Source organism: Geotrypetes seraphini, chromosome 5 (assembly GCF_902459505.1).
Source record: "Geotrypetes seraphini chromosome 5, aGeoSer1.1, whole genome shotgun sequence".
NCBI classification, from domain to species: domain Eukaryota; kingdom Metazoa; phylum Chordata; class Amphibia; order Gymnophiona; family Dermophiidae; genus Geotrypetes; species Geotrypetes seraphini.
In genome coordinates, this window is record NC_047088.1 from 191,392,407 (window position 1) to 191,418,086 (window position 25,680).

Below are 25,680 nucleotides of genomic sequence, written 5' to 3' on the forward strand. Positions count from 1 at the left end.
CAGAAGAAATGTCACAAGGCAGTGAGGGATGCCAAAAAGGTCTATGAGGAGAAAATAGCGCAAGAGGCCAAGAACTTCAAGCCCTTTTTTAGATACGTAAAAGGGAAAAAACCCGCAAAAGAGGCAGTGGGACCGCTAGATGACCAGGGAAGAAAAGGGTGCATCAAAAATGACAAACAAATTGCTGATAGACTAAACTCTTTCTTTGCGTCTGTCTTTACAAAGGATGACATTACATCAATAACTGAAACAGTGAAAGTGTTCAAAGGAGAAATAGAGGACAGCCTCACCACATTAGAAGTGGATTTGGACCAGATATACTACCAGATCGACAAACTTAAAAGCGACAAATCCCCTGGATCGGATGGAATTCACTCGAGAGTATTAAAGAAGCTGAAGGTAGAAATCGGAGAACTACTGCAAAACCTTGCCAACCTGTCAATTAGAACTGGACAGATACCGGACAACTGAGATAGCGAACGTCACCCCAATTTTCAAAAAAGGATCAAGAGGAGAACCGGGCAAGTACAGACCGGTGAATCTTATGTCTGTCCCTGGAAAGATGGTTGAGGCACTGATTAAAGATAGCATAGTCCGGCACTTGGATACACACGACTGATGAGAGCCAGTCAGCATGGCTTCAGGAAAGGGAAGTCATGCTTGATGAATTTGCTACAATTCTTTGAAACAGTAAACAAACACATCGATAATGGGGAACCAGTGGACATAATATACTTGGACTTCCAGAAAGTGTTCGACAAAGTTCCACATGAAAGACTTCTCAGGAAATTGCAAAGCCACGGAATAGAGGGAGACATACTAAGATGGATAGGCAAATGGCTGGAAAACAGAATGCAGATGGTAGGCATAAATGGGAAGCTCTCAGACTGGGAGAAAGTGACTAGTGGTATGCCCCAGGGCTCGGTTCTTGGGCCCATCTTATTTTATATTTTCATCAACGATCTAGAAGAAGGAACGTCCAGTGAAATCATCAAGTTTGCAGATGACACAAAGTTATGTCGAAAAATCAGATCACAAAAGGACAGCGAGGAACTACAGAGAGACTTGAGCCAGTTAGAGAGATTGGCAGAGAAATGGCAGATTAAGTTTAATGTGGAAAAATGCAAGGTTATGCATTTGGGCAGAAAGAACAAGGAGCACGAGTACAGCATGTCTGGTACAACTCTGGGTAAGAGTGGACAAGAAAAAGACCTGGGGGTACTGATAGATAGGACCCTTAAACCGTCAGTACAATGTGTGGCGGCGGCAAAGAAAGCAAATAGAATGTTGGGCATGATAAAGAAGGGAATCATGTCTTCAAATTATACAAAATGCTTCAATTAAGCTTATAACAAAATTTAGAAAGTTTGACCATGTAACACCTCTTCTTAAAAATGCACACTGGCTTGCAGTTATTCATAGAATTACGTATAAACTTTGTATAATTACCTTCAAAACCCTCTTTAATAAGACTCCCGCTTTCTTATTTAAATTATTAATTCCTTATGCTGTAAAGAGAATTTTAAGATCTAATGAACAAAACCTATTGACTATTCCTTCGTTGAAAATTATAAATACAAGACGACAATTCATTTTTTCAGTTACTGCACCACAGACTTGGAATGCCCTTCCTATATTTTTAAGGGAAGAACAGGAATTCGGAAAATTTAAAAGTAACTTAAAAACATTTCTTTTCAAGGATGCCTTTGAAAACTAATTTTAATATCCTACAACCCCATTAAATTATATCTTGTTATATTTTGTTATTTTGTTAACCTTCTGTATTTTCCCTTAATGTTCTCTCTTTACTTTAAAGATTTGTATTTCATACCTCCTTACCTAATGTTATGGGTATGTTAAATTGATTGTAATTCTTTACTTTTTCAAGTTGTTTTTTTTTATTTTATTTACTGTAATTTTAATGAAATGTAATTTTAAACTGTACATCGCTTAGAAGTATGATTAAGTGATTAATCAAAAAACCTATTAAAACTTGAAAAAACTTGAAATTTGAGATCGGAGAGGGTCATAATGCCGCTTTATAGAGCAATGGTCAGACCACACTTGGAATACTATGTACAACGCTGGTCTCCCTACCTAAAGAAGGATATTAAACTGCTGGAGAGGGTGCAGAGGAGAGCAATGAAGCTGGTAAAAGGTATGGAGAACTTCAACTACAAAGAACAACTTAGAAAACTGGGACAGTTCTCCCTTGAGAAGAGGAGACTGCGAGGGGATCTGATTGAGACTTTTAAAATAATAAAAGGAATCGACAAGATAGAGCAGGATAAAAAGTTATTTACGATGTCAAATGTGACTAGGACAAGAGGTCATGGACTAAAGCTGAGGGGGGACAAGCCCAGGACAAATGCCAGGAAGTTCTGCTTCACACAGCAAGTGGTGGACACCTGGAACACTCTCCCGGTGGAGGTTGCTGCGGAACCCACCGTTCTAGGATTTAAGGGCAAGTTAGATGCACATCTCCTCGAAAGGTGCATAGAAGGATACGGGTGACTAAGTTTTCACCAGGTTACACCTGGATGGGCCTCTGCATGAGCGGATCACCGGACTTGATGGACCTAAGGTCTGATCCGGAGATGCAAGTTCTTATAATCTGTGTCAGGGCATAGTCTTTAAATATTCTCCAAATGTATCTTTGAAACAACAAAAAAACTTGAATTAGAACAAGCAATCTCATCCTCATTTAAACAAATTGCAATTAAAAAAAGCTAACTCATTCTCAAAAACTACTTTGTCTTGTAAACTTTGCAACATGGTTCCCAGCGTACCAAGACATCATTAAAAGAATAAAATCAAAAACATCATCCATGATATAGCCGATTCTGATAGGGTTAAACAAACAATCAATGGAATCCCTATTGAATCTGTAGAAAAATCACATCAGGGACATCCAGTCCAATTTAGCATTCAAGCCATTTGGCTCTAAGGTTTACAATTCATAAATCCATCTCTGCTCCTTGTAGTTTAAAAGAGATTCAATGTCACCACCCTCCCATTCCACAATAATCTTTTCTAAAGTACGCCAATTAAAATCTAACAAGACATGTCCCACTTGATCCCAATGGGCTACTAAAGGAGCTAATGCAATCAGGTTCTTTAATCTGGATTTATGTTCAGTCAACTGCATCCTAACCAGACACATAGATGTACCTATATATAGTTGCTAGCATGAACATTCTGTTGCATAAATGACTCCTTTACATGAACATGAAGTGTTAGTTCTTGAAAAATTGAACATTCCAAAAAGAAGGTGGCATTCTGATATTAACCAGCAGCTTGTTCCAGACTAGCTCCTAAAAGATAGTTGGTGTTGTTTTTTTGATTTCATTTTTCTTATTGGTGGAAACAATAACATAATTTTCCTGCCTGCTCTTTCATGATCCTGGTTTTGTAGGAGTAGGCATCTTTTGCTAATTTCTTCAAGGGATTGCCCATATAGAAATCTGAAGACAAGGCAGGAGATCTTAAAATTGTATTCTGTTTTGGATGGGTAGCCAATGAAGTTCTTTCAGCAGTGGGGTTACCCTGTTACATTTCTTGCAGCGGTGTTTTGCAGGAGTTGTAGCTTTTTTCAGGAGTTTGGCAGACATGCCTTCAAACAGGGAGCTGCAGTAATCCATGAGTGGTAGTAGGCAGTGGTGTACCAAGGGGGGGGCGTGGGGGAAGGTCCGCCCCGGGTGCCAAGCCCTGAGGGGGTGTTCCTGGTCTGGTCCGGTTCCCCCCCCCCGCGCCGGGTGTCGCGTCTGGAAACAGCCTGCAGCAAGATCACGATGCCAGCGATCTTTGCCTGCTTTGGCTGTTTCCTCCGCCACGGTCCCGCCCCTCCTATGACGTCAGAGGAGGGGCGGGACGCGGCGGAGGAAACAGCCGAAGCAAGCAAAGATCGCTGGCATCGCGCGATCTTGCTGCAGGCTGTTTCCCCAGGGAAATGCAGCAGGGAGGCCGGGAGAATAAGCAGTGCTTCATGGTGGTGGTGCCGAGCGATCCTTCGAGGTAGTGGGGGTGGGGGGGGGGACAGCAGGCCTTCAGGGTGGGGCGGGCAGGCAGACCTTGTGGAGGGGGGGGAGAGAGTCCTTCAGGGGGACAGGCCTTCATGGAGAACAGGCAGGCAAATCTTCAAAGGGGGGACAAGCCTTCGGGGGGTGCAGGCCTTCGGGGGGGGACAGGCCTTCAAGGGGGACAGGCAGGCCTTCGAGGGGGGGTGACAGGCCGTAGGGGGGGGGGTGCAGGCCTTAGGGGGGGGCAGGCCTTCCAGGGAGGGCACAGGCCTTCAAGGGGGGGCAGGCAGGCAGACCTTCAAGGGGGGGGGACAGACCTTCAAGGGGGGGAACAGGCCTTCAAGGGGGGTGTAGGCCTTCAGGGGGGGTGCAGGCCTTCAAGGGGGTGTAGGCCTTCAAGGGGGTGTAGGCCTTCGAGGGGGTGTAGGCCTTTGAGGGGGGTGTAGGCCTTCGGGGGGGGTGCAGGCCTTCAAGGGGGGGGACAGGCCTTCAGGGGGGGCAGGCCTTCAAGGGGAACAGGCAGGCAGACCTTCAAGGGGGGTAGGCCTTCGAGGGGGTGTAGGCCTTCGGGGGGGATGCAGGCCTTCGGGGGGGGTTGCAGGCCTTCAAGGGGGAGACAGGCCTTCAGGGGGGGCAGGCCTTCAAGGGGAACAGGCAGGCAGGCCTTCAAGAGGGGGACAGGCCTTCGGGGGGTGCAGGCCTTCAGGGGGGGTGCAGGCCTTCGGGGGGGTGCAGGCCTTCAAGGGAGGGGGACAGGCCTTCAAGGGGAGCAGGCAGGCAGGCCTTCAAGGGGGGGGGGACAAGCATTCAGGGGTGGGATGCAGACCTTTAAAGGGGGGGACAGGCCTTCGGGGGAGGGGGGGCCCTGGTGTAGAAGTACACGGAGGGAAGGGGGAGGGATTCAAAGAGACGTGCATATGCCGGACTTTGGGTGGGAAGAAATAATGGGTCTGAAAATAGAGGAGAGAGAGAGAGATGATGGACATGGGTTTTAGGGAGGGAAGGAACAGAAAGGGAGAGAAGTTGGACACAAGGGATGGTGTGGAGGGGGGATAGAGATACTGGTTAGGAGGGTAGTTGGGAAAAGAAAGGGAGAGATGGTGGATCCTGGGGTGGTGGGGAAGGAGGGAGAGCTGCTGGATGAAAGGGTAGTTAAGAAAAGGTGGATCTGTGGAGGGAGACAAAAAAAGGAAAGATGCCAGACATCCGGGGGAGGGAAGGGAAACGGAAGGGGAGGACAGAGATGGCAGATGGATGGTTAGCACGGAGAAAGAAGAAAGAAGGAGACCCTGGCAAGCAAGTTATCAGAAGACGACCAGAGCCTTGGACCAACAAGATTTGAAAAATAACCAGACAACAAAAAGGTAGAAAAACTAATTTTATTTTCTGTTTTGTGATTACAATATGTCAAATTTGAAATCCTGCCAGAGCTGGTGTTAGACCGCAAATGTGAGCTAGGATTTAACAGAGAGAGGAAAAGTCCTTTTTGTTTCCTTATTTTATTTACACCACAGCGCCAGTGTGGTTAGGAGAAGCCAAAGGGGGGTGAAAAAGCTATAAAATAAACCCACCAGGATGTTTGAAAAAAACACCCAATTGGGCAGGAAAATCTAATCAATAAACCAATTCAATAGGCTGAATCAAATCAAAATTTTTTTTCCTGAATCTGGCAGCACTAGTTTGAGCTACTGTCTTAGACTTTAGGACCTGGGATTGGGGAGAGATGGCATCCTCAGTACTTTATAATGCAAGTGAAATGAGGATTTGGTCAGATTTTTGAAGGGTCTGCACTTTGCAGAAGAAAAATATTGTATAGGCTGGGGACATGAGACAGCAGAAAATGGGAACTTTTCTTCCTTCTATTTTTGTGAATGGAAAGGCTGAGGATGTCAGAGAGTTCAGTTAAAATATGTGCTTTATAAGAAAATATAATAATGTGTTTTATAAAGTTTATAGCATTGCTGGCTTACCCGGTGAGGTGTTCCTAGTGGTGGTGGCGGCAGCGTGTCAATGTGTTGAGAGGAAGAGGTGATCTGGGAAATTCTGATGAGCAAACTCCGGGCCCATTTCCACCCCACTCCACTCAACTGGTTCACACACTGAGTGGGTCTTTGGGTGTTGTTCCTGGGTAGTTGTTTTGAGATCTCTTCCAGTGGTTTGTCAGTATCTCCTTCTGGTCCAAGGAAGGAAACTTTGTTAACCTTAGCACTGACTTACAGAATATGTTTGTAACAGCGCTGTTTGTGTGGCATTAGTCTATGTAGTGATCGAAAGAAAAAAACCAGACCTTTGCACATTTTTGCACTATATAGTGGGTGTATGAGGAGATTCACATTTTCTGCACAGCTAAGTCTGTGTGAAGTTACCTTGTGCTGTATTTGACATCTAGCAAAATCTCTGTTTGGAAGGAAAGATCTCAGCTTAAAAATTAAGTGGCCAGAAGTTATGGTAAAAGCAGATAGCGTAGCTGGTTTTAAGAAAGGTTTGGACAAATTCCTGGAGGAAAAGTCCGTAGTCTGTTATTAAGACATGGGGGAAACATCTGCTTGCCCTGGATTGGTAGCATGGAATGTTGCTACTCTTTGGGTTTTGACCAGGTACTAGTGAGCTGGATTGGCTTCCATGAGAATGGTTTACTGGGCATGATGGACCATTGGTCTGACCCAGTTAGGCTATTCTTATGTTATGTTCTCATCTGTAGGGGCCTTTGGTTTCACTTCTTATTTTAATGTATTTTTTTTCTGGGAACTTATCAGTGTTTTTTATAATGGGAACAAAAATGGAAGAGAATTAATGTGTGTGGAATGGGGGGGGGGGGGTAACTAATTTCTTCAGCTAAATAATTCAATCCACCTCAACCAGACATAGGAGAACTCACGCACCATTCACACACCCTCCAACCAAAAACGTCAAAAGAAAAAAACAGTTCGACAACCTCCTAGCCATTCGAGCTGCAACACTTGACCCCCAACTCTACAACCTATTGACCTCGACCACAAACTACAAAACCTTCAAAAAAGAAATAAAAACCCTTCTATTCAAAAAACTCATAAAACCGAACTAACACAATCAGAACTGTCCCAAGCATCACCTGCAACTACTCCATATGTACTTCTGATGTCATGACAATTCAGACATAATTTATGTTATGTTATGGTATGTTTGGAATAATGGTTACATATATGAGGTTCAATAAAAGAAAATTTTCACTGCCTGTTTCTATTATGACCATTTATTCAGTTTCATGGTTATTACAAAAAATATTTTTTTACATGGGGGGGGGGTGTCAAAAAATTATGGGCCCCGGGTGCCACATACCCTAGATACGCCACTGGTAGTAGGATAGGTTGTGCTATAATCTGAAAGCTGATAGGTTGTAAAAAGGATCTCGGTTGTCTCATTTTAAAGAATGATTTCTTGACTAGTGATGTGATTTGGGGCTCCTTTTACTAAGCTGCGGTAGTGTTGTTAGCTCTCACTGCAGATTAGCGTGCACTAACCCCCGTACTACATGGATAAACTAATGCCAGCTCAATGGAGGCGTTAGCTCTAGCGTACGCAGCATTGTAGTGCGCCCTAAGTGCACGCTAAAACCGCTAGCGCAGCTTAGTAAAAGGAGCCCTTGGTCTTCCATGGTTAACCTGGCGTCCAGGATAAAGCCATGTACTTTTAATTTATTTTCTATCTAAACAATTCACTGTTGCTCAGGGTGAGGTATGGGGCTAGGGCAGTAGCGTACCAAGGGGGGGAGGTCTGCCCCGGGTGCAAGCCCTGAGGGGTGCTCCCGGCCTTGGCATTCAGTCCCCCCCAAAGGACCGCTCGGCCCCCCTGGCCTCCCCGCACTACCTACGAAGCAGCCCGCAGTGGGATCGGCGCTGCTTCCTCCGCCGCGGTCCCGCCCCTCTTCTGGCAAATACAATGGATGCAGAGAAGCAATTTGATTGAAAGGATAAAACAGTATTTGAATCTTGTAAGTTGTTAGAGCAGTTTGTTAAACAAGAAGAAAAGTATAGTTTTATTAGCATGATTTGGAATATTGTTAGAAGGATTCTTTATTCTCCTAGAAATAAATGATAGATTTAAAATATTCTATAAAGATTTATACCAATCTAAGTGTAATGAAAATTCTAGTGGAATGTGTTTGTCATTGACCTCATGTAAAGAGGTCTTTTTAATTTGGATGGAGCATTATTAGAAAAGCCTCTTGCAGTTTCAGAGACACAGAAGCTATTATGTGGCTAAATACTGATAAATCACCTGGTTAGATGGTATACTTATTGAAATAGAGCGAAAGAATAAAGAATTTTTGTCCAATAAATTACTAAAAGTATATACTTATAGTTTTGAAAATAATGGTCTCCCTTAATCCATGAGACGTGTTTAAGACCTAGAAAGAGAGAACATAAGTAATGATCTCGACAAGGCTTAGCTGGTAGCTTTGCATTATTGCATGAATTGGTTCATTTAGATCAGATAGGATTCATACCATGAAGAGGTTTACATATGAATTTTAGAAGTGTTTCATGGATTTGGCAGAAGGGGATTCATTCTGGAATCTTATCGTTGGATTCTGTAAAGATTCTATTCTCTAGAGTGGGTTTATTTATGCAAAATTACTAATAATATTTAACTTTGTACCTCATTTAATTCATTGGATTAATTTATTACACAGAGTTCCCATAGCTACAATAAAATCAAGACAAATGATTTAATCTTGGAGGAGTTTGTCCTTGAAAGAGGAACTTAGCACATAAGACTAGCCATACTGGGGTCAGACCAATGGTTCATCTAGCCCAGTATCCTGTTTCCAACAGTGGTCAAATCAGGTCACAAGTACCTAGCAGAAACCTAAATAGTAGCAACATTCCATGCAACTGATCCCAGTGTAAGCAACGGCTTCCATCGTGTCTTGCCAGGAGGGTCCCCTTTCACCATGACTTGTATCCTTAGATAATGGCACCAACTGCAAATCTCACTCAGTACGGCCAGTTCGTCTGTCCATGTTGCTAAGATTTCATCTCAGGTGCTATCCATAAAGTTTGTCTGGTACAAGATCTCTCTCTTTATTTAGGACAGCTTTAGTGGCCCTCAGCACCCTGCCTTTCTCATATCTAGCCACCAAACTGTAATAAACGAATCAACATTAACAGCTTGGCCATTGCCCACACACCTGACCTCTTAGATCCACCAACAGGCCTGGCTATGTGAGTACCTGTGTTTATTTTAGGTCTTTAAGTTATGTCTACATCTGCAGTTTGACAGACAGACCCAGCAGCTGGTTTGACTCTACCATCACAGCCAAATCTAAACAGCTGCCTTTACTAGGGTACTAGTATCTTACAGAAAGGCCTGAGTACATTAACACCTGCACATACCTTTTTTAATAGAATAGGCTAGAAGTTTTTATATTGTGTGTGCTTAACTTTAGGTACCCCTTTATAGAATGACCCTTTTAATGTGCATACTTTTGAATTTTCAAACATATGTGTGTATATTTTCACAGGCAGTCAACTGGCAGAAATTAGCAGATGGAAATGTGTACAGATAGTTTCCTGAGATCATATTGAAAGTGAAAGTACTTAAAGGTTCATGGATTTGATATACAGTCATTCACAAGAAAACCCCATGAATACAGAAAACACAAATACGGAATAATTGATCCTATGGAAAAAAGAGGGTTAGGTTCCTGTGAGACCCTGTTCACTGTACACTTTGCTACCTGACACCATAAGCGTATTATTTTATGTACAAGGTTCGACAACCCCATGTTGAGCAGACCAGAGAAAAAAAGAACAGTAAAAGCTCTGAAAGAACAGCTTACTTATTATATTGTGCATTTAATAAATGTATTTAATACACTATTTTCTTTGTAATAGTACACTATTTTCTTTGTAATTTGTAATAGTTTGTAACAACGCACACTTTCATATGGACTTGAACTAAGCTTCCATGCCAACAAACACACATATTAACACAACAAGAGCTGCATGAACTGAGGAATACACTAACAGCACAGAAGCCAGAACAGCTGCAGTGTAGGTAAGGAGCATCTGTGCATGCACGGATGCAACACGGTAATGTCATGACATACGTGTGATGTCATTGCGTTCCGAGGATGAGAACAGATTGAGGGGACGGAGCTGGGGGGGCAAGGCTGGGCAGAATGGGGCATGACTTAGGTGGAATGGGGCATGACTTGGGTGGAACGGGGCACAACTGGGGCCAGGGCTATAGGTCCAGATTTTACAGGAGTAAAATCCGGTAACCCTAGTATTGTGGTAATTTGGGCTGATATAATCAGACGAGTGTGCACTACTGTATAGTATCCTGTTCAGTAAGGGGACAGAGACAGAATAAGGCACAGACAAGCTAGACAAGTGCCTAGGGCCCAGAAGTTTAGACAGGCTTTGCTAGATGCTCTGAGGATTCAGAAGCCTAGGAGTAGAGAATGACACGGTGACAAAATTCATCACCGTTCCCGTTCCCGCGGATAACCGCGGGAAACCATCTTCATGTCATTCTTTAAGGAGAGAGGGAAGAATCGGAGTATGAATGGCCACAACCACTGACCCTCAAGCTTTGCTTTGAAGAATGCTGGTGTAGAAGGATTGAGGTTGAAATAGACACTAGAAAATGACATGGGATTATTTCCCGCGGTTATCCGTGGGGACGGGGACGGTGATGAATTTTGTCACCGGGTCATTCTCTACCTAGGAGTACCAAATATCTGTTTTTCCCCAGTTCTACAAATGTATATGTTGAAATGATAATGATGGCTCCCCCCATCCAGTGTAAAGATTATGGTAAAATCCAGCCAGTAGCAAGTTGGCTTAGTCACAGAAAGGAGGGGTTAAGCTGCAAGAGTTGTGGGAAAATTTCTACACAGGGCTTCTAAAAGAGCCACAACTATGTGTTGTTTTTTTTCCAGTAGATCTACTGTTTTTAGTCCTGTTTATGTTTCTGTGTGCTTCATTAGGGAACCTATGGGTTTTCTTAACATAAGAACATAAGAACTGCCATCTCCGGATCAGACCTTCGGTCCATCAAGTCCGGTGATCCGCACACGCGGAGGCCCTGCCAGATGTACACCTGGCGTAATTTATAGTCCACCATATCCTTATATGCCTCTCTTAAGGAGATATGCATCTAGTTTGCTCTTGAAGCCTAGGACGGTCGATTCCGCAATAATCTCATCTGGGAGGGCATTCCAGGTGTCAACCACTCTCTGAGTGAAGCAGAACTTCTTAGGTGCTGTGTTTTTTTTCTGCATTTTTGGATTTCTTTTCCTATAATTGCATGTTATGGAAGTGAAAAGATGCCAATGCACTACAGTCTGTTCTCAATATTCACCATAGTATGGGTCTCAAAAATGTTTGCAAACCGCAAAATTAAGATAATTAAGTTAGGCACCTAAATTGGCGGCACCTAACTTTCTTCTTCTTTGTGACTATGTGCAGCGCTGCATGCGTCTGGTAGTGCTATAGAAATAATAGTAGTAGTAGTAGTAGTAGGCATCTTATATGAATATGGGCCTTAGTTTAGAGAACAGGGGTGAAAGTCAGTTATGTACACAATTATTAATTAGTGCCAATTAGTGCTTGTTAATTCTTATTATTGGTTCTTATCTCCAATTAAGTGCCAATTTAACAATTAGCTAATTATCCCCCCTTTTATGAAGCCGTGTTATGCTACGGAATTAGCTCTGACGCTCATAGGAATTCTATGAGCGTCAGAGCTAATACCACCACTGCCAGTAATAAAAAAGCCTAACGCAGCTTCGTAAAAGAGGGGGGTATATTATGCACACAACTGATCCTATTCTGTAACTGTGCATACAATTGCGCACATAACTGTAGGCGCCATTTATAGAATTTAGGGGTACAAGTATGTCTCAATGACTGAATTTATTTTTGTTTTGTTTTTGTCAGGAACCACATGCCATTCTACTACTCTTTCTGCACTTGTTCGAACACCTACCCTAATGATGCAGCCATCACTGGACATCAAACCATTTATGTCTTTCCCAATGGACAACAGTCCTGCTGTTGGACTTTTTCCAAATTTTAACACCGTGAGTAAATATGATTCTACTTTTCGGTCTCTTCTTCCACTGCATGTTCTGTTACCAAGTCGACAAAACCTGGCTTGCATAACTGTTTATTTTTAGGATGAGATATTAGACAAGCCTTTCGGCTCTGTTATGCTTTGCTAATTTTTGACATCTGTGTCTTTGAAAATGTATTCAAAATTCATTTACGTCGGTGTTCCTTCTGGTCTCTATTAAGTCGTCTTTCTGGAAACAGCACAGTGGTTCTTGCAACTGGAAATACTGTGCTGGCTGGGATGCTGTTTACTACATAATACATTTCAGAGGAATAACATGGTTCAGAATGAGCAACATTGATTTTTGTTGTTGTTGTTGTGACTAGAAAGAATAAAATTGATTTCAGACTGTGCCATTAGAGCAGTTTTCATTCTATAATCTTCGCATTGTGCATGGATTTGAAATTGGTGCACGTTCCACTAAAGCTGAGAAATAATTTGGTTTATTCATTATGCTGATATTTATAGTTCATTGCTTACTTGACTAATTATGAAAATACGGTTTTGATCATTTTTCTGTAGTGTGGTGTAAAGTGTTTTAAGGTCCATTTTTCATAGGGTACCAAGTTAGCAAGGCATCCACTTACCTACCAGTGGCAGCTCAAAATCAGATTCCTAACCTCTTTGTGTGTTAGCGAGATTCTATGTATTAGTATTGTTCATGTTATGGTGAACACTCTTGAGAACTTCATGTACACTTAATGTGCAGATTGCCCCCATGTGGCCATGAAGACTTGACACAAGATATAATAAAACAACATTAAATACATTTTTAAGAAACTACTTGCATATTCTGAAAAACTGGAAATCATCCTCATTGCTAGACTACACTTTTTGGTGGAACTCTTTAAGTATGTACCACAAATTTGAATCTTATGCATATGAGAAGAAATTGTTTTCTCGATCTTCCACAAACTTGACACGAAACAAATCACCTTGGCCATTCTTAGATTCATATGTTCGTTCTGCTCTATAGACACTTCTGCCTCTCTCTTTCTCTCTCTCTATCTCTCTCTATTTCTCATCCTCTCTCTCTTCCTTTATCTTTCTCTCTCTTTCTCTTATCCCTCCTGCTTCTCTGTCTTCTTCTATTCCTTTTCTAAGCAGTTCCAGATACTCTGGATCCTTCTCATTAATCTAGTTTTATTCAAATGATTGTAGATACGAATATTTGATACATGATTTTTATTATGATCTATATGTTTGAACTGCTTTCTGTTTATAATTCCTATAATATTCAATAAAATCATTGAACTAAAAAAAAAAAAAAAGAAAATGCAAAAAAAAAAAAAAAGAAACTACTTACAAATAAGGAAACAGAAAAAGGAAGCTCAGTACAATAATAACATCTTGATTGTGATATTTGTCGTGCTGGGATTCTGCCTAATAAGGGTGTATAATGTAAAGGCTAAGACCTAGCCAAGGTTTAGCTGTTTAAGCCTTTTCTTTGAAATGTTTTATATAGAATGTCTCTCTTAAAATTTATCTCCTCCTTTCTAGATATAGTGGTCTAAGGAAGATACCAACTCCAACAGATATTTTACCTTAAAAAGATGTTCTTTTTGTTGTACAGTATACCCCTGCAAATTTGCGGTTCGCAAATCGTGGGTTCAGTGTTTCACGGTATTTTCCGACCACCTCTTCCTGGTACTAAAGTCAGGCTATACCAGTGGTCTCAAACTCAAACCCTTTGCAGGGCCACATTTTGGATTTGTAGGTACTTGGAGGGCCGCAGAAAAAAATAGTTAATGTCTTATTAAAGAAATTACAATTTTGCATGAGGTAAAACTCTTTATAGTTTATAAATCTTCCCCCCATCCCCAAAGACCTGCATGTTCCCCTCCTTCTTTGCAGCATCCTCTAGCTTCCCCCCTAGCCTCCTGGTCTTAGTTTCAGCTAATTACCGTAACCTGCAGAGAGGATCGCCAGTGCTGTAGCGCTCCTTGCAGGCTGCCATCGGCCTACGCAGCACGTTCCCTCTGCTACGGTCCCGCCCCTCCTCTGACATCAGGGGCAGGATCACGGCAAAGGGAGTGTGCTGCTGAGGACGACGGCAGCCTGCAAGGAGCGCTACAGCACGGGCACTCCTCTCTGCAGGCTGCAGTAATTATCTGAAGGTAAGAGCGGGAGGCCAGGTCGGAAGCCATAGGACGCTGCAAAGAGCACTAGTACAGACCACGGGCCGCAAAATAGTACCTGGTGGGCCGCATGTGGCCCCTGGGCCACGAGTTTGAGACCACTGGGCTATACCAATCAGGAGCTGCTTTGACACGTCAGATAGTGTGTCAAAGCAGCTCCTGATTGGTGTAGCCTGACTTTAGTTCCCGGAAGAGGTGGTCAGAAAATACTAAAAATTATCCCACACCTGATTTTCAGCATCCACCAGTGCCCCATCTGCCCTCTCCTGCCTCTGATCCGCTCCTAAACTGCATTAGCGTTTTTTCAAAATTTGCGGGTGTTCCTGGAACAGAGCCCCTATGAATTTCAGGGGAGTACTGTATCTGGTTCTGGATTACCAGAAAGAGTGTTTATAATTTGTAAAAGATTTAATAATCAATAGAAATAAAGTTTTATAAAATAAATAAAGGCTAAGACCCAGAAGCAAACACTGTGCCAGTTTACAGGTGATGATGTAGAAAAAAACACACAGTGTTAGCCATAGGCCTCAGACAATGGGTACTGTAACTGTTATGATATAATATGGTTTTATAGTGTTTATTGAAAAAGTTCATAATGCTGTTAGGAAAGAATAAACTATCCAGAGGTTGTCCGTTAGAATCGAAAAATTCTCCTGTTCCATCCCTGGTCACATAGAGGGCTAACCAGTGTTCTCCAGTAGGTTGTGTGGGTGGGTGTTTACAACAATTGCCATGATAGTCTGTAGCATGTCTTGATAAGTAAAGGTGTTGTGAGCCATAAAATAGTGCCCCATTTTGGATTTTAAAGTCCTGTTAAACCTTTCCACTACAGCTACTTTAACATCACTATTGGTCTCAAAATGATGAACCCCTCTGTTTTAATAAATTCTTCAGAGACTTATTTAAAAATTATTTTACCTTTGTCTCTTTGTAGTTTTTCAGGTGTACGCCCCAAATTAAATATTGTTTCAAAGGCTTTGGGTAACTTCATGACCGTTTTTTGTTTTTAAACTCACAGCCCATGCATATTTTGACAGGATATTTACTACTGTTAGGATGTATTTGTAACCATTGTTAGAACGGGTCAAGGTCGACATGTCCACTAAGGGCTCCTTTTACAAAGGCACGCTAGCAGGGTTAACGCGTGCGACTTTTCATCACGCACTAACCCCTGCGCTGGCCAAAAACTACCACCTGCTCAAGAGGAGGCAGTAGTGGCTAGCGCATCCGGCGGTTTAGCGCACCTTTGTAAAAGGAGCCCCAAGTCACTTTGCCACTGGCTGTCAACTTCTGACACAATTGTTTTGTTTCTTTTAGAATGGATTCTAGCAGGTCTGTGTAAATTGTATGCGTTTTGATTGGTGACCAGTTCTTTTCTGCAGATTGTTTTATCGTGCTTTTTAGTAGCTTGAAGTAGAGGGTTAATGCCGCCATAACTGCCTGCTGCTTTTGGATCATAATAAATATGCTTCAATAAAGATTATTTCATCTGTACCCTGTTCCAGCCAGCTCTGTTAATCTTGCTCTAAATAATAATTTTAAAAAATCTTAAAAACTCTATCTTTTAACAGGGGTAGTTAGGGACAGTGGAGGGGGGGGGGTTTCAGCGTGAGAACTTTTATTTCTGCTTGTTAAAGAGCATCCCCATATCATATGCTAATGCATACATCACTATGACAACACCAGTAGGCAGGGACATGTTCAGATAGGGTTTTTTTCAAGTTTAAACCCCCTCCACTGCCTCTTTAAAAGAAAAAAAGGCTTGACTTGTTTTTTGTGAGCTGTAAAAAAGAAAATCTTAACAGTGGATGCACTGCTCTAACAATTAGGTCTTAAAACCTCTGTCTTTTAACTAAAAAAATTTTTCTGGCCACATCATTTCTGGGGTTCGACTAAATCTGTTTCCGCTAACATCATCAGAAAATGCATTTCCAGCTCATCAGAAAAGCGCATTTCTGGCGCTTCATGTACCCTGTTTCCGCTGACATCATCAGAATGTGCATTTCCGGTATGTCAAGTCACACCCATTTCCGCTGATGTCATCAGAAAATGCATTTCTGGTGATGTAGGCAGGGGAGGGGCATGGGTGGAGCTACCACATTCATTCCTATGGGAGAGGGCGTGGCACAGGCAGGGAGGCAGGTGGGGGATGGGCGGGACATGGGCAGGGCTTGGGTGACCATGGGTGGGATTTGGGCAGGGATGGGCTTGGTTTAACCCGGAAGTGAACGCTGATTGGTCAATCCTTATCTTGACAGCTGTCAATGATTTTGACATGAGGTGTACTCATTATATTACTCTGCTCAACCAGGCAGGGTTGAGCTGAGGGCAAGGGTATGTGAAAGTGTCTATAAACCTCTCCCTCTAATGGACAGTTCCCTACAGAGTCAGAGAACCCTTCAGAAAGCTCTCCCTCTCCCTCTAGTGGACTCTTCCCTGCTAACACTTTAAGGAAAAAGGAAATGAACAGGAATAAAAAGGGCCAGAGAGAGGGAGAGAGCCCCGGGGAAGGCAGGCGGGGCAGGAAGGAAATTCTAACTGATTCCTCCATTTACTACAGGACTGATAACTGAGGTAAGCCACAAATCTGAAGTTCTGGACTTTAATCTAGTAGCTAAGACTAACTGTTGCTGTCCACAGAACTGCTGCGTACATCTGGTAGCACTATGGAAATAATAGAAGTAGTAGTAGTAATAAAACCAGCTTTCATTTGGATTAGCTGGCATTCTGTTTACTTATATAAACTCTACTATACTAAGTTACCTGGAGTTCTGTCTGAACAAAACCTGTCTTAATTTGAAGGTCTGCACTTCTCTTCATTTTTTTTTTTTTTGTGTGTGTGTAGGAACTCTGTGGTATATAAGTTGGCTGGACTTTTCTTTATACCAGGAGTACACCATCAGAAGAGTATCTAAATAAAATGTGAAGTTCTGTTTCGTTTTTTAACCCTGTTGCAGTGTCATTGTTGATGATGTATTAAAATCCTCTACTCAGTATAAAGAGGTGGCCAAGAAAACAAATAAAATGTTAGGAATCATTAGGAAAGGAATGGAGAATAAAAGGACATTATAATACCTTTCTGTCACTCCAAGGGGGCAACTGCACCTTGAATGTTGTGTGCAGTTCTGTTCACCACATGTCAAAAAAGATATAGATGAATTAGAAAAGGGTGACCAAATTGATAAAGGAGATGGAATGGATTCTCCTATGAGAAAATGCTAAAGAGGTTAGGGCTCTTCAGCTAGGAGAAGAGATGACTGAGGAGAGAGATGATATAGATCTATAAAATAATAAGTGATATGGAATCTCTGATGTCTTCACCCAAATGTTAAATTTATCAGGCCACCCCTTCCATTTCACGAAATAAATTTTGTTCTTACCCCCTCCTTTTACCTTTAGAACCTTTTCGATATGGTCCTGTAGCGGTGTGACTTTTAGTAATTCTTCAGGTAAAAAGAACCTTGTATAGCTTTGTTATCATAATCCTGTATCTTGTATGTTGTTCTCTGCCCCCTATTTAAAACATCTTTTATTATAAATATCTTATCAGTCCACTGATATGTGAATCACTTGTTTATCCTTTCCAAATGTACAAGTCTCGTGAGAACCTACGACAGCCATTCGGAAAGCAGCACGGAGCTGAGCAGGAGAGCGTAAAGCTTGCTCCTGACGGCCACACTGCTGATTTGTTTCACTGCTGGCCAGGAAGAAGAGCAAGGCTGCCGTGGCAGGCAGGGATGGAGCAAAGCCAGCTGGAGCTTTTGGAGAGATAATAAAAAAGGTACGGGGGCTTGCCTGGAGCTGGCTGGCTGGCCTGGGGCTGGCTGGTTGGCCTGGAGCTGGCTGGCTGTCTGTCTTGAGGCTGGCTGGTTGGCCTGGAGCTGGCTGGTTGGCCTGTTGCTGACTGGCTGGCTGGCTGGCTTGGGGCTGGCTGGCTGGCTTGGGGCTGGCTGGCTTGTCTGGGGCTGGCTGGTTGGCCTGGAGCTGGCTGGCTGGCTTGGGGCTGGCTGGCTGGCTGGCTTGTTTGGGGCAGGCAGGCTGGCTGGCCTGGGGCTGGCTTGGGGCTGGCTTCGGAACAAGCTGGCTTGGGGCTGCCTACCATTAGATGTGCCCACCACTAGATGTGCCCTGTACCTTTTCCCAGCCTACCACTAGACCACCAGAGGAGGGACAGGGTACAGGGCACACCATTTGGTTCAGAATTTTTTTCCTTGGTTTTTCCTCCTCTGGAGGTGGGTACGTCTTATGGTCAGGTGCATCTTATGGCACGAAAAATACGGTATTCTTGACCCACTTCAATCAGGCTTTCACCCTCTGCATTCTAGGGAAAATGCCTTTGTTAACATCTCCAATGACCTGTTCCTGGCCAGATCCAAAGGCCTCTATTCTATCCTCATCATTCTTGATCTATCTGTTGCTGTTGACACTGTTGACTGCCACCTATTCCTTGATATATTGTCCTCGCTTGGATTTCATGCCTTTATTCATTCTTGGTTTTCTTCTTATCTCTCCCATTGCACTTTTAGTGTATGCCGTGGTGGATCGTCCTCCACTGCTATCCCACTATCAGTCGGTACACCTCAGGGCTCTGTCTTGGGACCTCATCTTTTTCCCATTTATACTCATTCCCTTGGTGCTCTGATCTCCTTCCATGGTTTCCAGTATCACCTCTATGCTGATGACTCTCAGATCTACCTCTCTACACCAGAAATTTGTACAATAATATGGCCTGTCCGACATTGCTGCTTGGATGTTTCACTACCACTTAAAACTGAACATGGCCAAGACTGAGCTTCTTATATTTCCACCTAAACCTACTTCTTCTCTTCTCCCATTCTATATTTACATTACATTAGGGATTTCTATTCCGCCTGTGCCTTGCGGTTCTAAGCGGATTACAATAAAGAAGATATCTGGGCATTTCCAGTAGAATTACATTACAGGAGAAGAGTAGATTACAGGTAATAGTGAAGAGTTACAATACATTCAATATCACAGAAGATGTTACATAGCAACGGATTACAATAAAGAAGATATCTGGGCATGTCCAGTAGAATTACATTACAGGAGAAGAGTAAATTACAGGTAATAGTGAAGAATTACAATACATTCAATATCACAGAAGATGTTACATAGCAACTGAGTCAAGTTACATCTGGTGGAGAATAAAGAATTACAATACATTCTAGATTTCTAAGATGTTACATGAGCTGAATTAAGTTTCTTCGGGTGGAGAGTAGCATCATATGCCTATAAGCGAAAGGTGTATTTATTGTTTTGATGATTGCATGATGTTGATTAATTAATGTTGATGATATGGACAGTAGAAGTGTTTAATTTGGGTTGGATAAAGAGTTACTATTCCCAAAGGAATTGATTGGGAACTCATTAGATGGCGGTTTAGATTGATGGGAGATATTTTTTGAACAGTAGTGTTTTTATTTCTTTTCGGAATTATTTTATATCTGTAATTTCGATCAGTAGTTTTGAGATGTCGGAGTCAATATTAGCTGCCTGTGTCCCTAGTAGGTTGTCGTAAAGTTTCTTACGTCGAGTACCATTGAGAGGAGGGTAGGTGAAAAGGTTCTGTGTTCTCCTTCTTCTGGTTAAGAGGTAGTAGTGAAAACGGTTGTTTAGGTAGCTGGGTGCTGTGCCGTGGGTTACTTTGAATAGGAGACAGTAGAGTTTGAATTGTGTTCTTGCTTTTATTGGTAGCCAGTGAGATTCTAAGTATGCTTTGGTAATGTGGTCGTATTTGCTGAGTGAGTATATGAGTCTGAGGGCTGTGTTCTGGACGGTCTGTAGTTTTTTTATTGTGTTGATTGGGCAAGGTAGGTAAAGGCTGTTGCAGTAGTCTACCATACTTAGCACGAGGGATTGGACAATGATCCTGAATCAGTCTTTATTAAAGAATTTTCTTATTTTTCTTAGATTTCGCATTGTGAAGAATGCTTTTTGGATGATTTTATGGATTTGTGTTTGCATAGTGCAGCATCTGTCTAGTTGTATTCCTAGGATTTTGAGGGAGCTCTGTATTGGGTACTTGATTGAGTTTACTTCCAGTTCTGTTAGGGATGGTTTTTTGTCCTTCTCTAGTAGTAGGAATTTAGTTTTGTCCGTGTTCAGCTTCAACTTATGATTTGTCATCCATTTTTCTACTGTTTCCATTGTAGTTTTCAGGCGTCCTGTGGAGATGGGGTCATGGATGTCGAATGGAAGGAGGATGGTTATGTCGTCTGCATAACTGAATGAAGTTATGTTTAGGGCGTCTAGGGTGCTGCCTAGGGAAGCTATGAATAGGTTGAAAAGTGTGGGGGAGAGGGGAGAGCCTTTTGGCACTCTGCAGGGGTTAGACCATGGTTCTGATAGAATTTCTTTTGACTTGACTCTATATGTTCTTGTTTTAAGGAAGCCTTGGAACCAGTTATGCACTTTACCTGAGATTCCTATTGCGTCTAGAATCTGGAGAAGTATGGAATGGTCCACTAGGTCGAAAGCCGCTGAGAGATCAAATTGGATGATTAGCAATCTGTTTCCTTGGCTGAGGTGTCTTCGGGCTATATCTAGTAAAGATACCAGAAGAGTTTCTGTACTGTAGTTAGTTCTGAATCCAGATTGGGATGGATGTAGGATGTTGTGGGCTTCTAGGTACATGGATAGTTGTTGTGCCACTAGACCTTCTATTATTTTGACGTATGTAGGGATAGAAGCGATTGGCCTGTAATTTGACGGGTTATTTATTAGACCTTTGGGGTCTTTCAGTATAGGGGTTATTATGATTTCTCCAAGGTCTGGTGGGAACTGGCCTTCCCTGAGTGTGGTTTGCAGCCACAGGGTGTAGCTAGCTTTGAAGTTGGTGGAAGCTGTTGCTAGTAAGTATGATGGGCAGTTGTTCAGGTCACATGAGGACTTGCAGTATTTTTTATAGAGCCTGTCCAGTTCTGACCACTGGGTTGTAGGGAAGTTGGTCCAGGACCTGTCTGCTGAGATGGCTACATCTGTTGTGGGTTTTATTAGAATATCGTCTAAGTTGTTTTGTGAGTTATTGAATGTTGTTCTGATTGTGATGATTTTATTTTTGAAATGATCTGCTAGTTGAGAGGCTGTAGGTGTTAGGTTTCCCTGGGTGGCTAGGCATGGTTTGGTACCGGTGAGGTTTCTTACTAGGTTGAAAAGTTTTTTTGTGTCTGGTTTGTCGTTGCCAATGAGATTGGAGTAATAGTCTTTTCGTTTTTCCTTCAGTTTGATTTTGTATTGCTTGATTTGGATTTTCCATTCTGTTTTGGTGTTATCTTGTTTCTGTTTTTTCCATGCCCTTTCTAGTTGTCTACATTTCCTTTTTAGTTGTAGGAGTTCTGTGTCAAACCATTTGTCTGATTGTCCACATATTTTATTTTTTGATTTTAGTGGTGCTAGTTTGTTCAAGGTCGATTCGCTGAGAGACCGCCAGGTATTTATGAATTCACTAGGGTATTTCAGTGGATAGCACTCTCAAACTCCCTGTCTCGTCAGCTCGCAACCTCAGAGTCATCTATGACTCCTCTCTCTTTTTCACTGCACAAATTCAACAGACTAAAATCCAACCTTTCCTTTCTGAGCACACTACCAAAACCCTCAGCTCACACTCTTATCACCTGTCACCTAGATTACTGCAACTTGCTTATCATAGGTCTTTCACTAAACCATCTCTCTCCCCTTCAATCCATTCAAAATTCTGCTGCACAACCTATATTCTGTCAGTGTCACTATGCTCACATTACCCCTTTCTTCAAGTCACTTCATTGGCTCCCTATCCATTTCCACATACAATTCAAACTCCTCTTATTTACTTACAAGTGCATTCACTCTGCAGCTCCTCAGTATCTCTTCTCTCTTCTCTCTCCTTATATTGCTCCCTGGGAACTCAGTTCATCAGGCAAGTCTCTCTTATCTGTACCCTTCTCCTCTTCTGCCAACTCTAGACTCCATCCCTTCTATCTTGCTGCACTGTATGACTGTATCAGACTGCCCAAGACAGTATGTCAAGCTTCATCTCTGGCAGTATTCAAATCTAGGCTAAAAACCTACTTTTCAAGGCTGATTTAACTCCCTAACTCCCACTGACTTGTAAAGTACCCATGTCTATTTTATCATTCCCTCTGTGAGAAATTCCCTAACCCTTATTATTCCTGTTTGTCTGTTTTAATTAGGGCTCCTTATATAAAGTGGGGCAGTGAGGTAAATGCTCCAATGCTCATTGGAATTCTATGAGCATTAGAGCATTTACTTTGCCGGTCCCTCAGTAGAAATCTCTACTGTAGGTTTGTAAAAGACAGCATTAGATTGTAAGCTCTACTGAGCAGGGTTTGTCTCTTACATGTTTAATGCATATGTCCAGCAGTGTTATAGAAATGATAAGTGGTAGTAGTATTTTATATTAAAAATGATTTCCCAAAAGCAAGGCGTTCAATTTGGTGAACTATACATATTTCTGAAATAAAGAAATCTATAAGTAAAATAAATAAAACAGCATTACCTTATGTATATGATATAGTCATTATATTGTATTTTGATTGTTTTTCTTCTCCTTCATTATGAAGATTACTCGGGATCATGATTTACTCCTATGACCGTTTTTTAATAGGTTTCATGCGGAACATCAGAAAACAGGTAGCATACTTACTACATTTTTCAGTTTATTTTTTTTTGTTCAAACAATACAACTCAGCAGGGAATTTGTCTGTTAATTCAGCAAGATTAAAACAGGAGAAAAGATAGGAATACAGGCAAATGTATGAATATATTCGTCTAGCCAACAAATACAGTTTGTTTGTACAGGATAGTTACATAAATTGTACAGCCTCAGAGATGTCATTGTAATCTGAAAAGAATTTCATTATCGACGCCACCAGACAGTGGGTGTTTGAACCGCTGCCAAGTGATTCTTTTGGAAACTTATCTTCAGCATAGAGCAAAAACAGCAATAGTATTGTGTCTCATGGGCTGTAAATGAATTCTGTCAAGTCATGGGCTGATGAATAACATAGTAAGGTAATTACAGCAAAATCAACCAACTAACTTTTCTGATAGATTGTGTGTCCTTTTTTTATGTTAGATTTCAAAAAAGTTCTGACAAATTCTGTATAATATGGAAATGCAATATTATGTAGCTTTTGGATTGTATTGAATCAGATTAATTATGAAGTAGAGGAGTCACCTTACGGTTAAAGTAGTGTCTCACAAACTATTTCTAGCCGTGGCACACTAAACAGGTGTCCGCAGCTCGAGGGCATCTGGAAGTGCATGGACGTTGACATGATGATATCACGCGCATATGTGACATCATCGCTTTTGATGTCTGCGCATGCACGAAGGCCCTGCAGATGGGGCCTTGAGCCGGGGGAGGAGGGGAGGAGGTCAACAGGAAAGGGGTGGAGAGGAATAGATGTGCCGGAGAGGAGGTGCTGACTGACTGTTTTCAGGACGTGCCTCTCTACACGAGAGGCACATCATGTAGGTAGTCAGCCAGTGCCAGCAACTCTCCTCCTTGCCAGCATCTCGCAGCACACTTCGAATCTCACCATGGCACACAGTTTGCGATTCATTGGGTTAGAGCAATGGTTAGAACCAGGAAAGCCAGGTTAAAATCCCACTGCAGTTGTTCATGATCTTGAATAAATCATTTAGGGGGCAGTTACCAAGGTGCAGTAAAAGGTAAGCTTTTACCATATCTTGATTTACCATAGGATTCAAAAACCCGTAGCCCGATGCTCCCAAGGCCTGATTCTTTAAAGGTACTGTGGAACTGCTGTAAAGCTCCCATCAGGCCACCTCCCCCAAGCTAAGACTCCCAATGCCTTCCCCAAACCAAGACCCCTGATGGCTCCCTGAAACAAGACCCAGATGATATCTAATGGCCCCTGAACCAAGACCCCCCTGAAGTTCTCCACCTTGATCAAAGCCTCCTCCCAAACTCTCCAAGGTCCCCTTCCTTCAACAAGGTCCTCTGGGCCCTTACTGCAGCTTTCCTTCTCCAGTCCCTCTCTGAAGGGGATGATTCAGCGTGGCCATTTCATCACAGCTACAATGAAATGGCTGTGATGTATCGTCTCATTCTGGTTTTATTAACATCTCTCTCTTTGTCTGTGCTTGCCAGTGTGCAGAAATTTTATTTCTTAGCTGTAGAGGATAAGATATTCTCTTCCCCATTTCTCTAGACTTCCTCTGGCAAAATGTAACTTTTTCAACTCAGCATCTAATGTATGTCTTTAGAGCAGTGTGACTTCTTCTCCATAGACCATCCTATTTCCCTTGAGCTCTACCCCTTTGTATATCAGTGATGAGTTGGGTTTTTTTTTTAACTTTTTCTGACTCTAAGGAGCACATAATATAGAGCAGAAGATGTTACTCCATTTACAGAACAATGGGTTAGCCTATAATTAGAAGAATTAAAAGCAGACATGGCAGTAAGACCAGATATTGACTCATAGAGCTTATAATGAACAGATTCCACCTATTTTGGCGAGATTGCTTTCTACCTATGTGCATGAGTGGCCATTGCGGTCTTTAGCAGCTTCTAAATGTATTCTTCCATCATTTAATACAGCATATTTGACATCTACTAGGTGGGAAGTGCTTTTTTTTATATCTTGCTGTCCTGCAGAAATTATGGGATGAGAAATTTTTGAGATATTTTAATAGGTTAATTGATGCTTTTCAAACTGCATTCCCTAGGGATTAGCAGATTTTTTTGTTATTTGTTTTTTTTTTACTTTTTAAGCTTGTTTTCCTGAGTGATTTTTGTATGAATGGACTCGTATGAATGTTCTTTGCTATTTTTATTGTAGTTCTTTTCCATGATTTACACTTATTTTGTACACAGCTGCAATCTTTTATTGAGCTAAGTGAGACAGCAAGATTAATAAACATAATATCTAAACGATGATCTACTCTTTACAACTCTAGAAATGACAATTGTTCTTCCATTGTAACCCCCATTCATAAATCTTGAACCGCAAGGTAATGGCGGAATAGAAATCTCTAATGTAATGTAATATAATGTAATATCATCAAAGAACTTCCGAGAAGTTCTGTTGCATGATTCTAATTCAAAAGAAGTTACTAATGGTGTTCTCCAGGGATACGCTTTTAGGGGAGGGGGTATGGGGGGGTCTATCAAGCCCAGTATCCTGTTTCCAACAGTTGACAATCCAGGTCACAAGTACCAGGCAGGATCCCAATATTAGATAAATCTTTGCTGGTTACCATCAGTTTTTTTCCCCCCAAGTCTAATTTAAAATATCGGTTTATAAAATTATTCAGGAAATATATCTAAAACCTTCATTAAACCCAGCTTCATTAAATGCTTTTACCATATCCTCTGGTGATGAATTTCAGAGTTTAATAATACATGGAGTAAAAAAAAAAATTGTTTCATAAAT

At 41.9% G+C, this 25,680-nt stretch overlaps 1 protein-coding gene across 4 annotated transcripts in view; it reads left to right on the forward strand.

Annotated features, from left to right (window-relative positions):
- Nucleotides 1-25,680, forward strand: part of LOC117361387 (zinc finger protein 385B-like) — a 463,954-nt gene that overhangs the window by 257,658 nt on the left and 180,616 nt on the right. For all 4 annotated transcript variants that reach the window (XM_033946634.1, XM_033946631.1, XM_033946632.1 and 1 more), the window contains exon 2: nt 11,948-12,090. In XM_033946634.1, the coding sequence (XP_033802525.1) occupies nt 11,948-12,090 (143 nt within the window). The remainder of the gene's footprint in view (nt 1-11,947; nt 12,091-25,680) is intronic.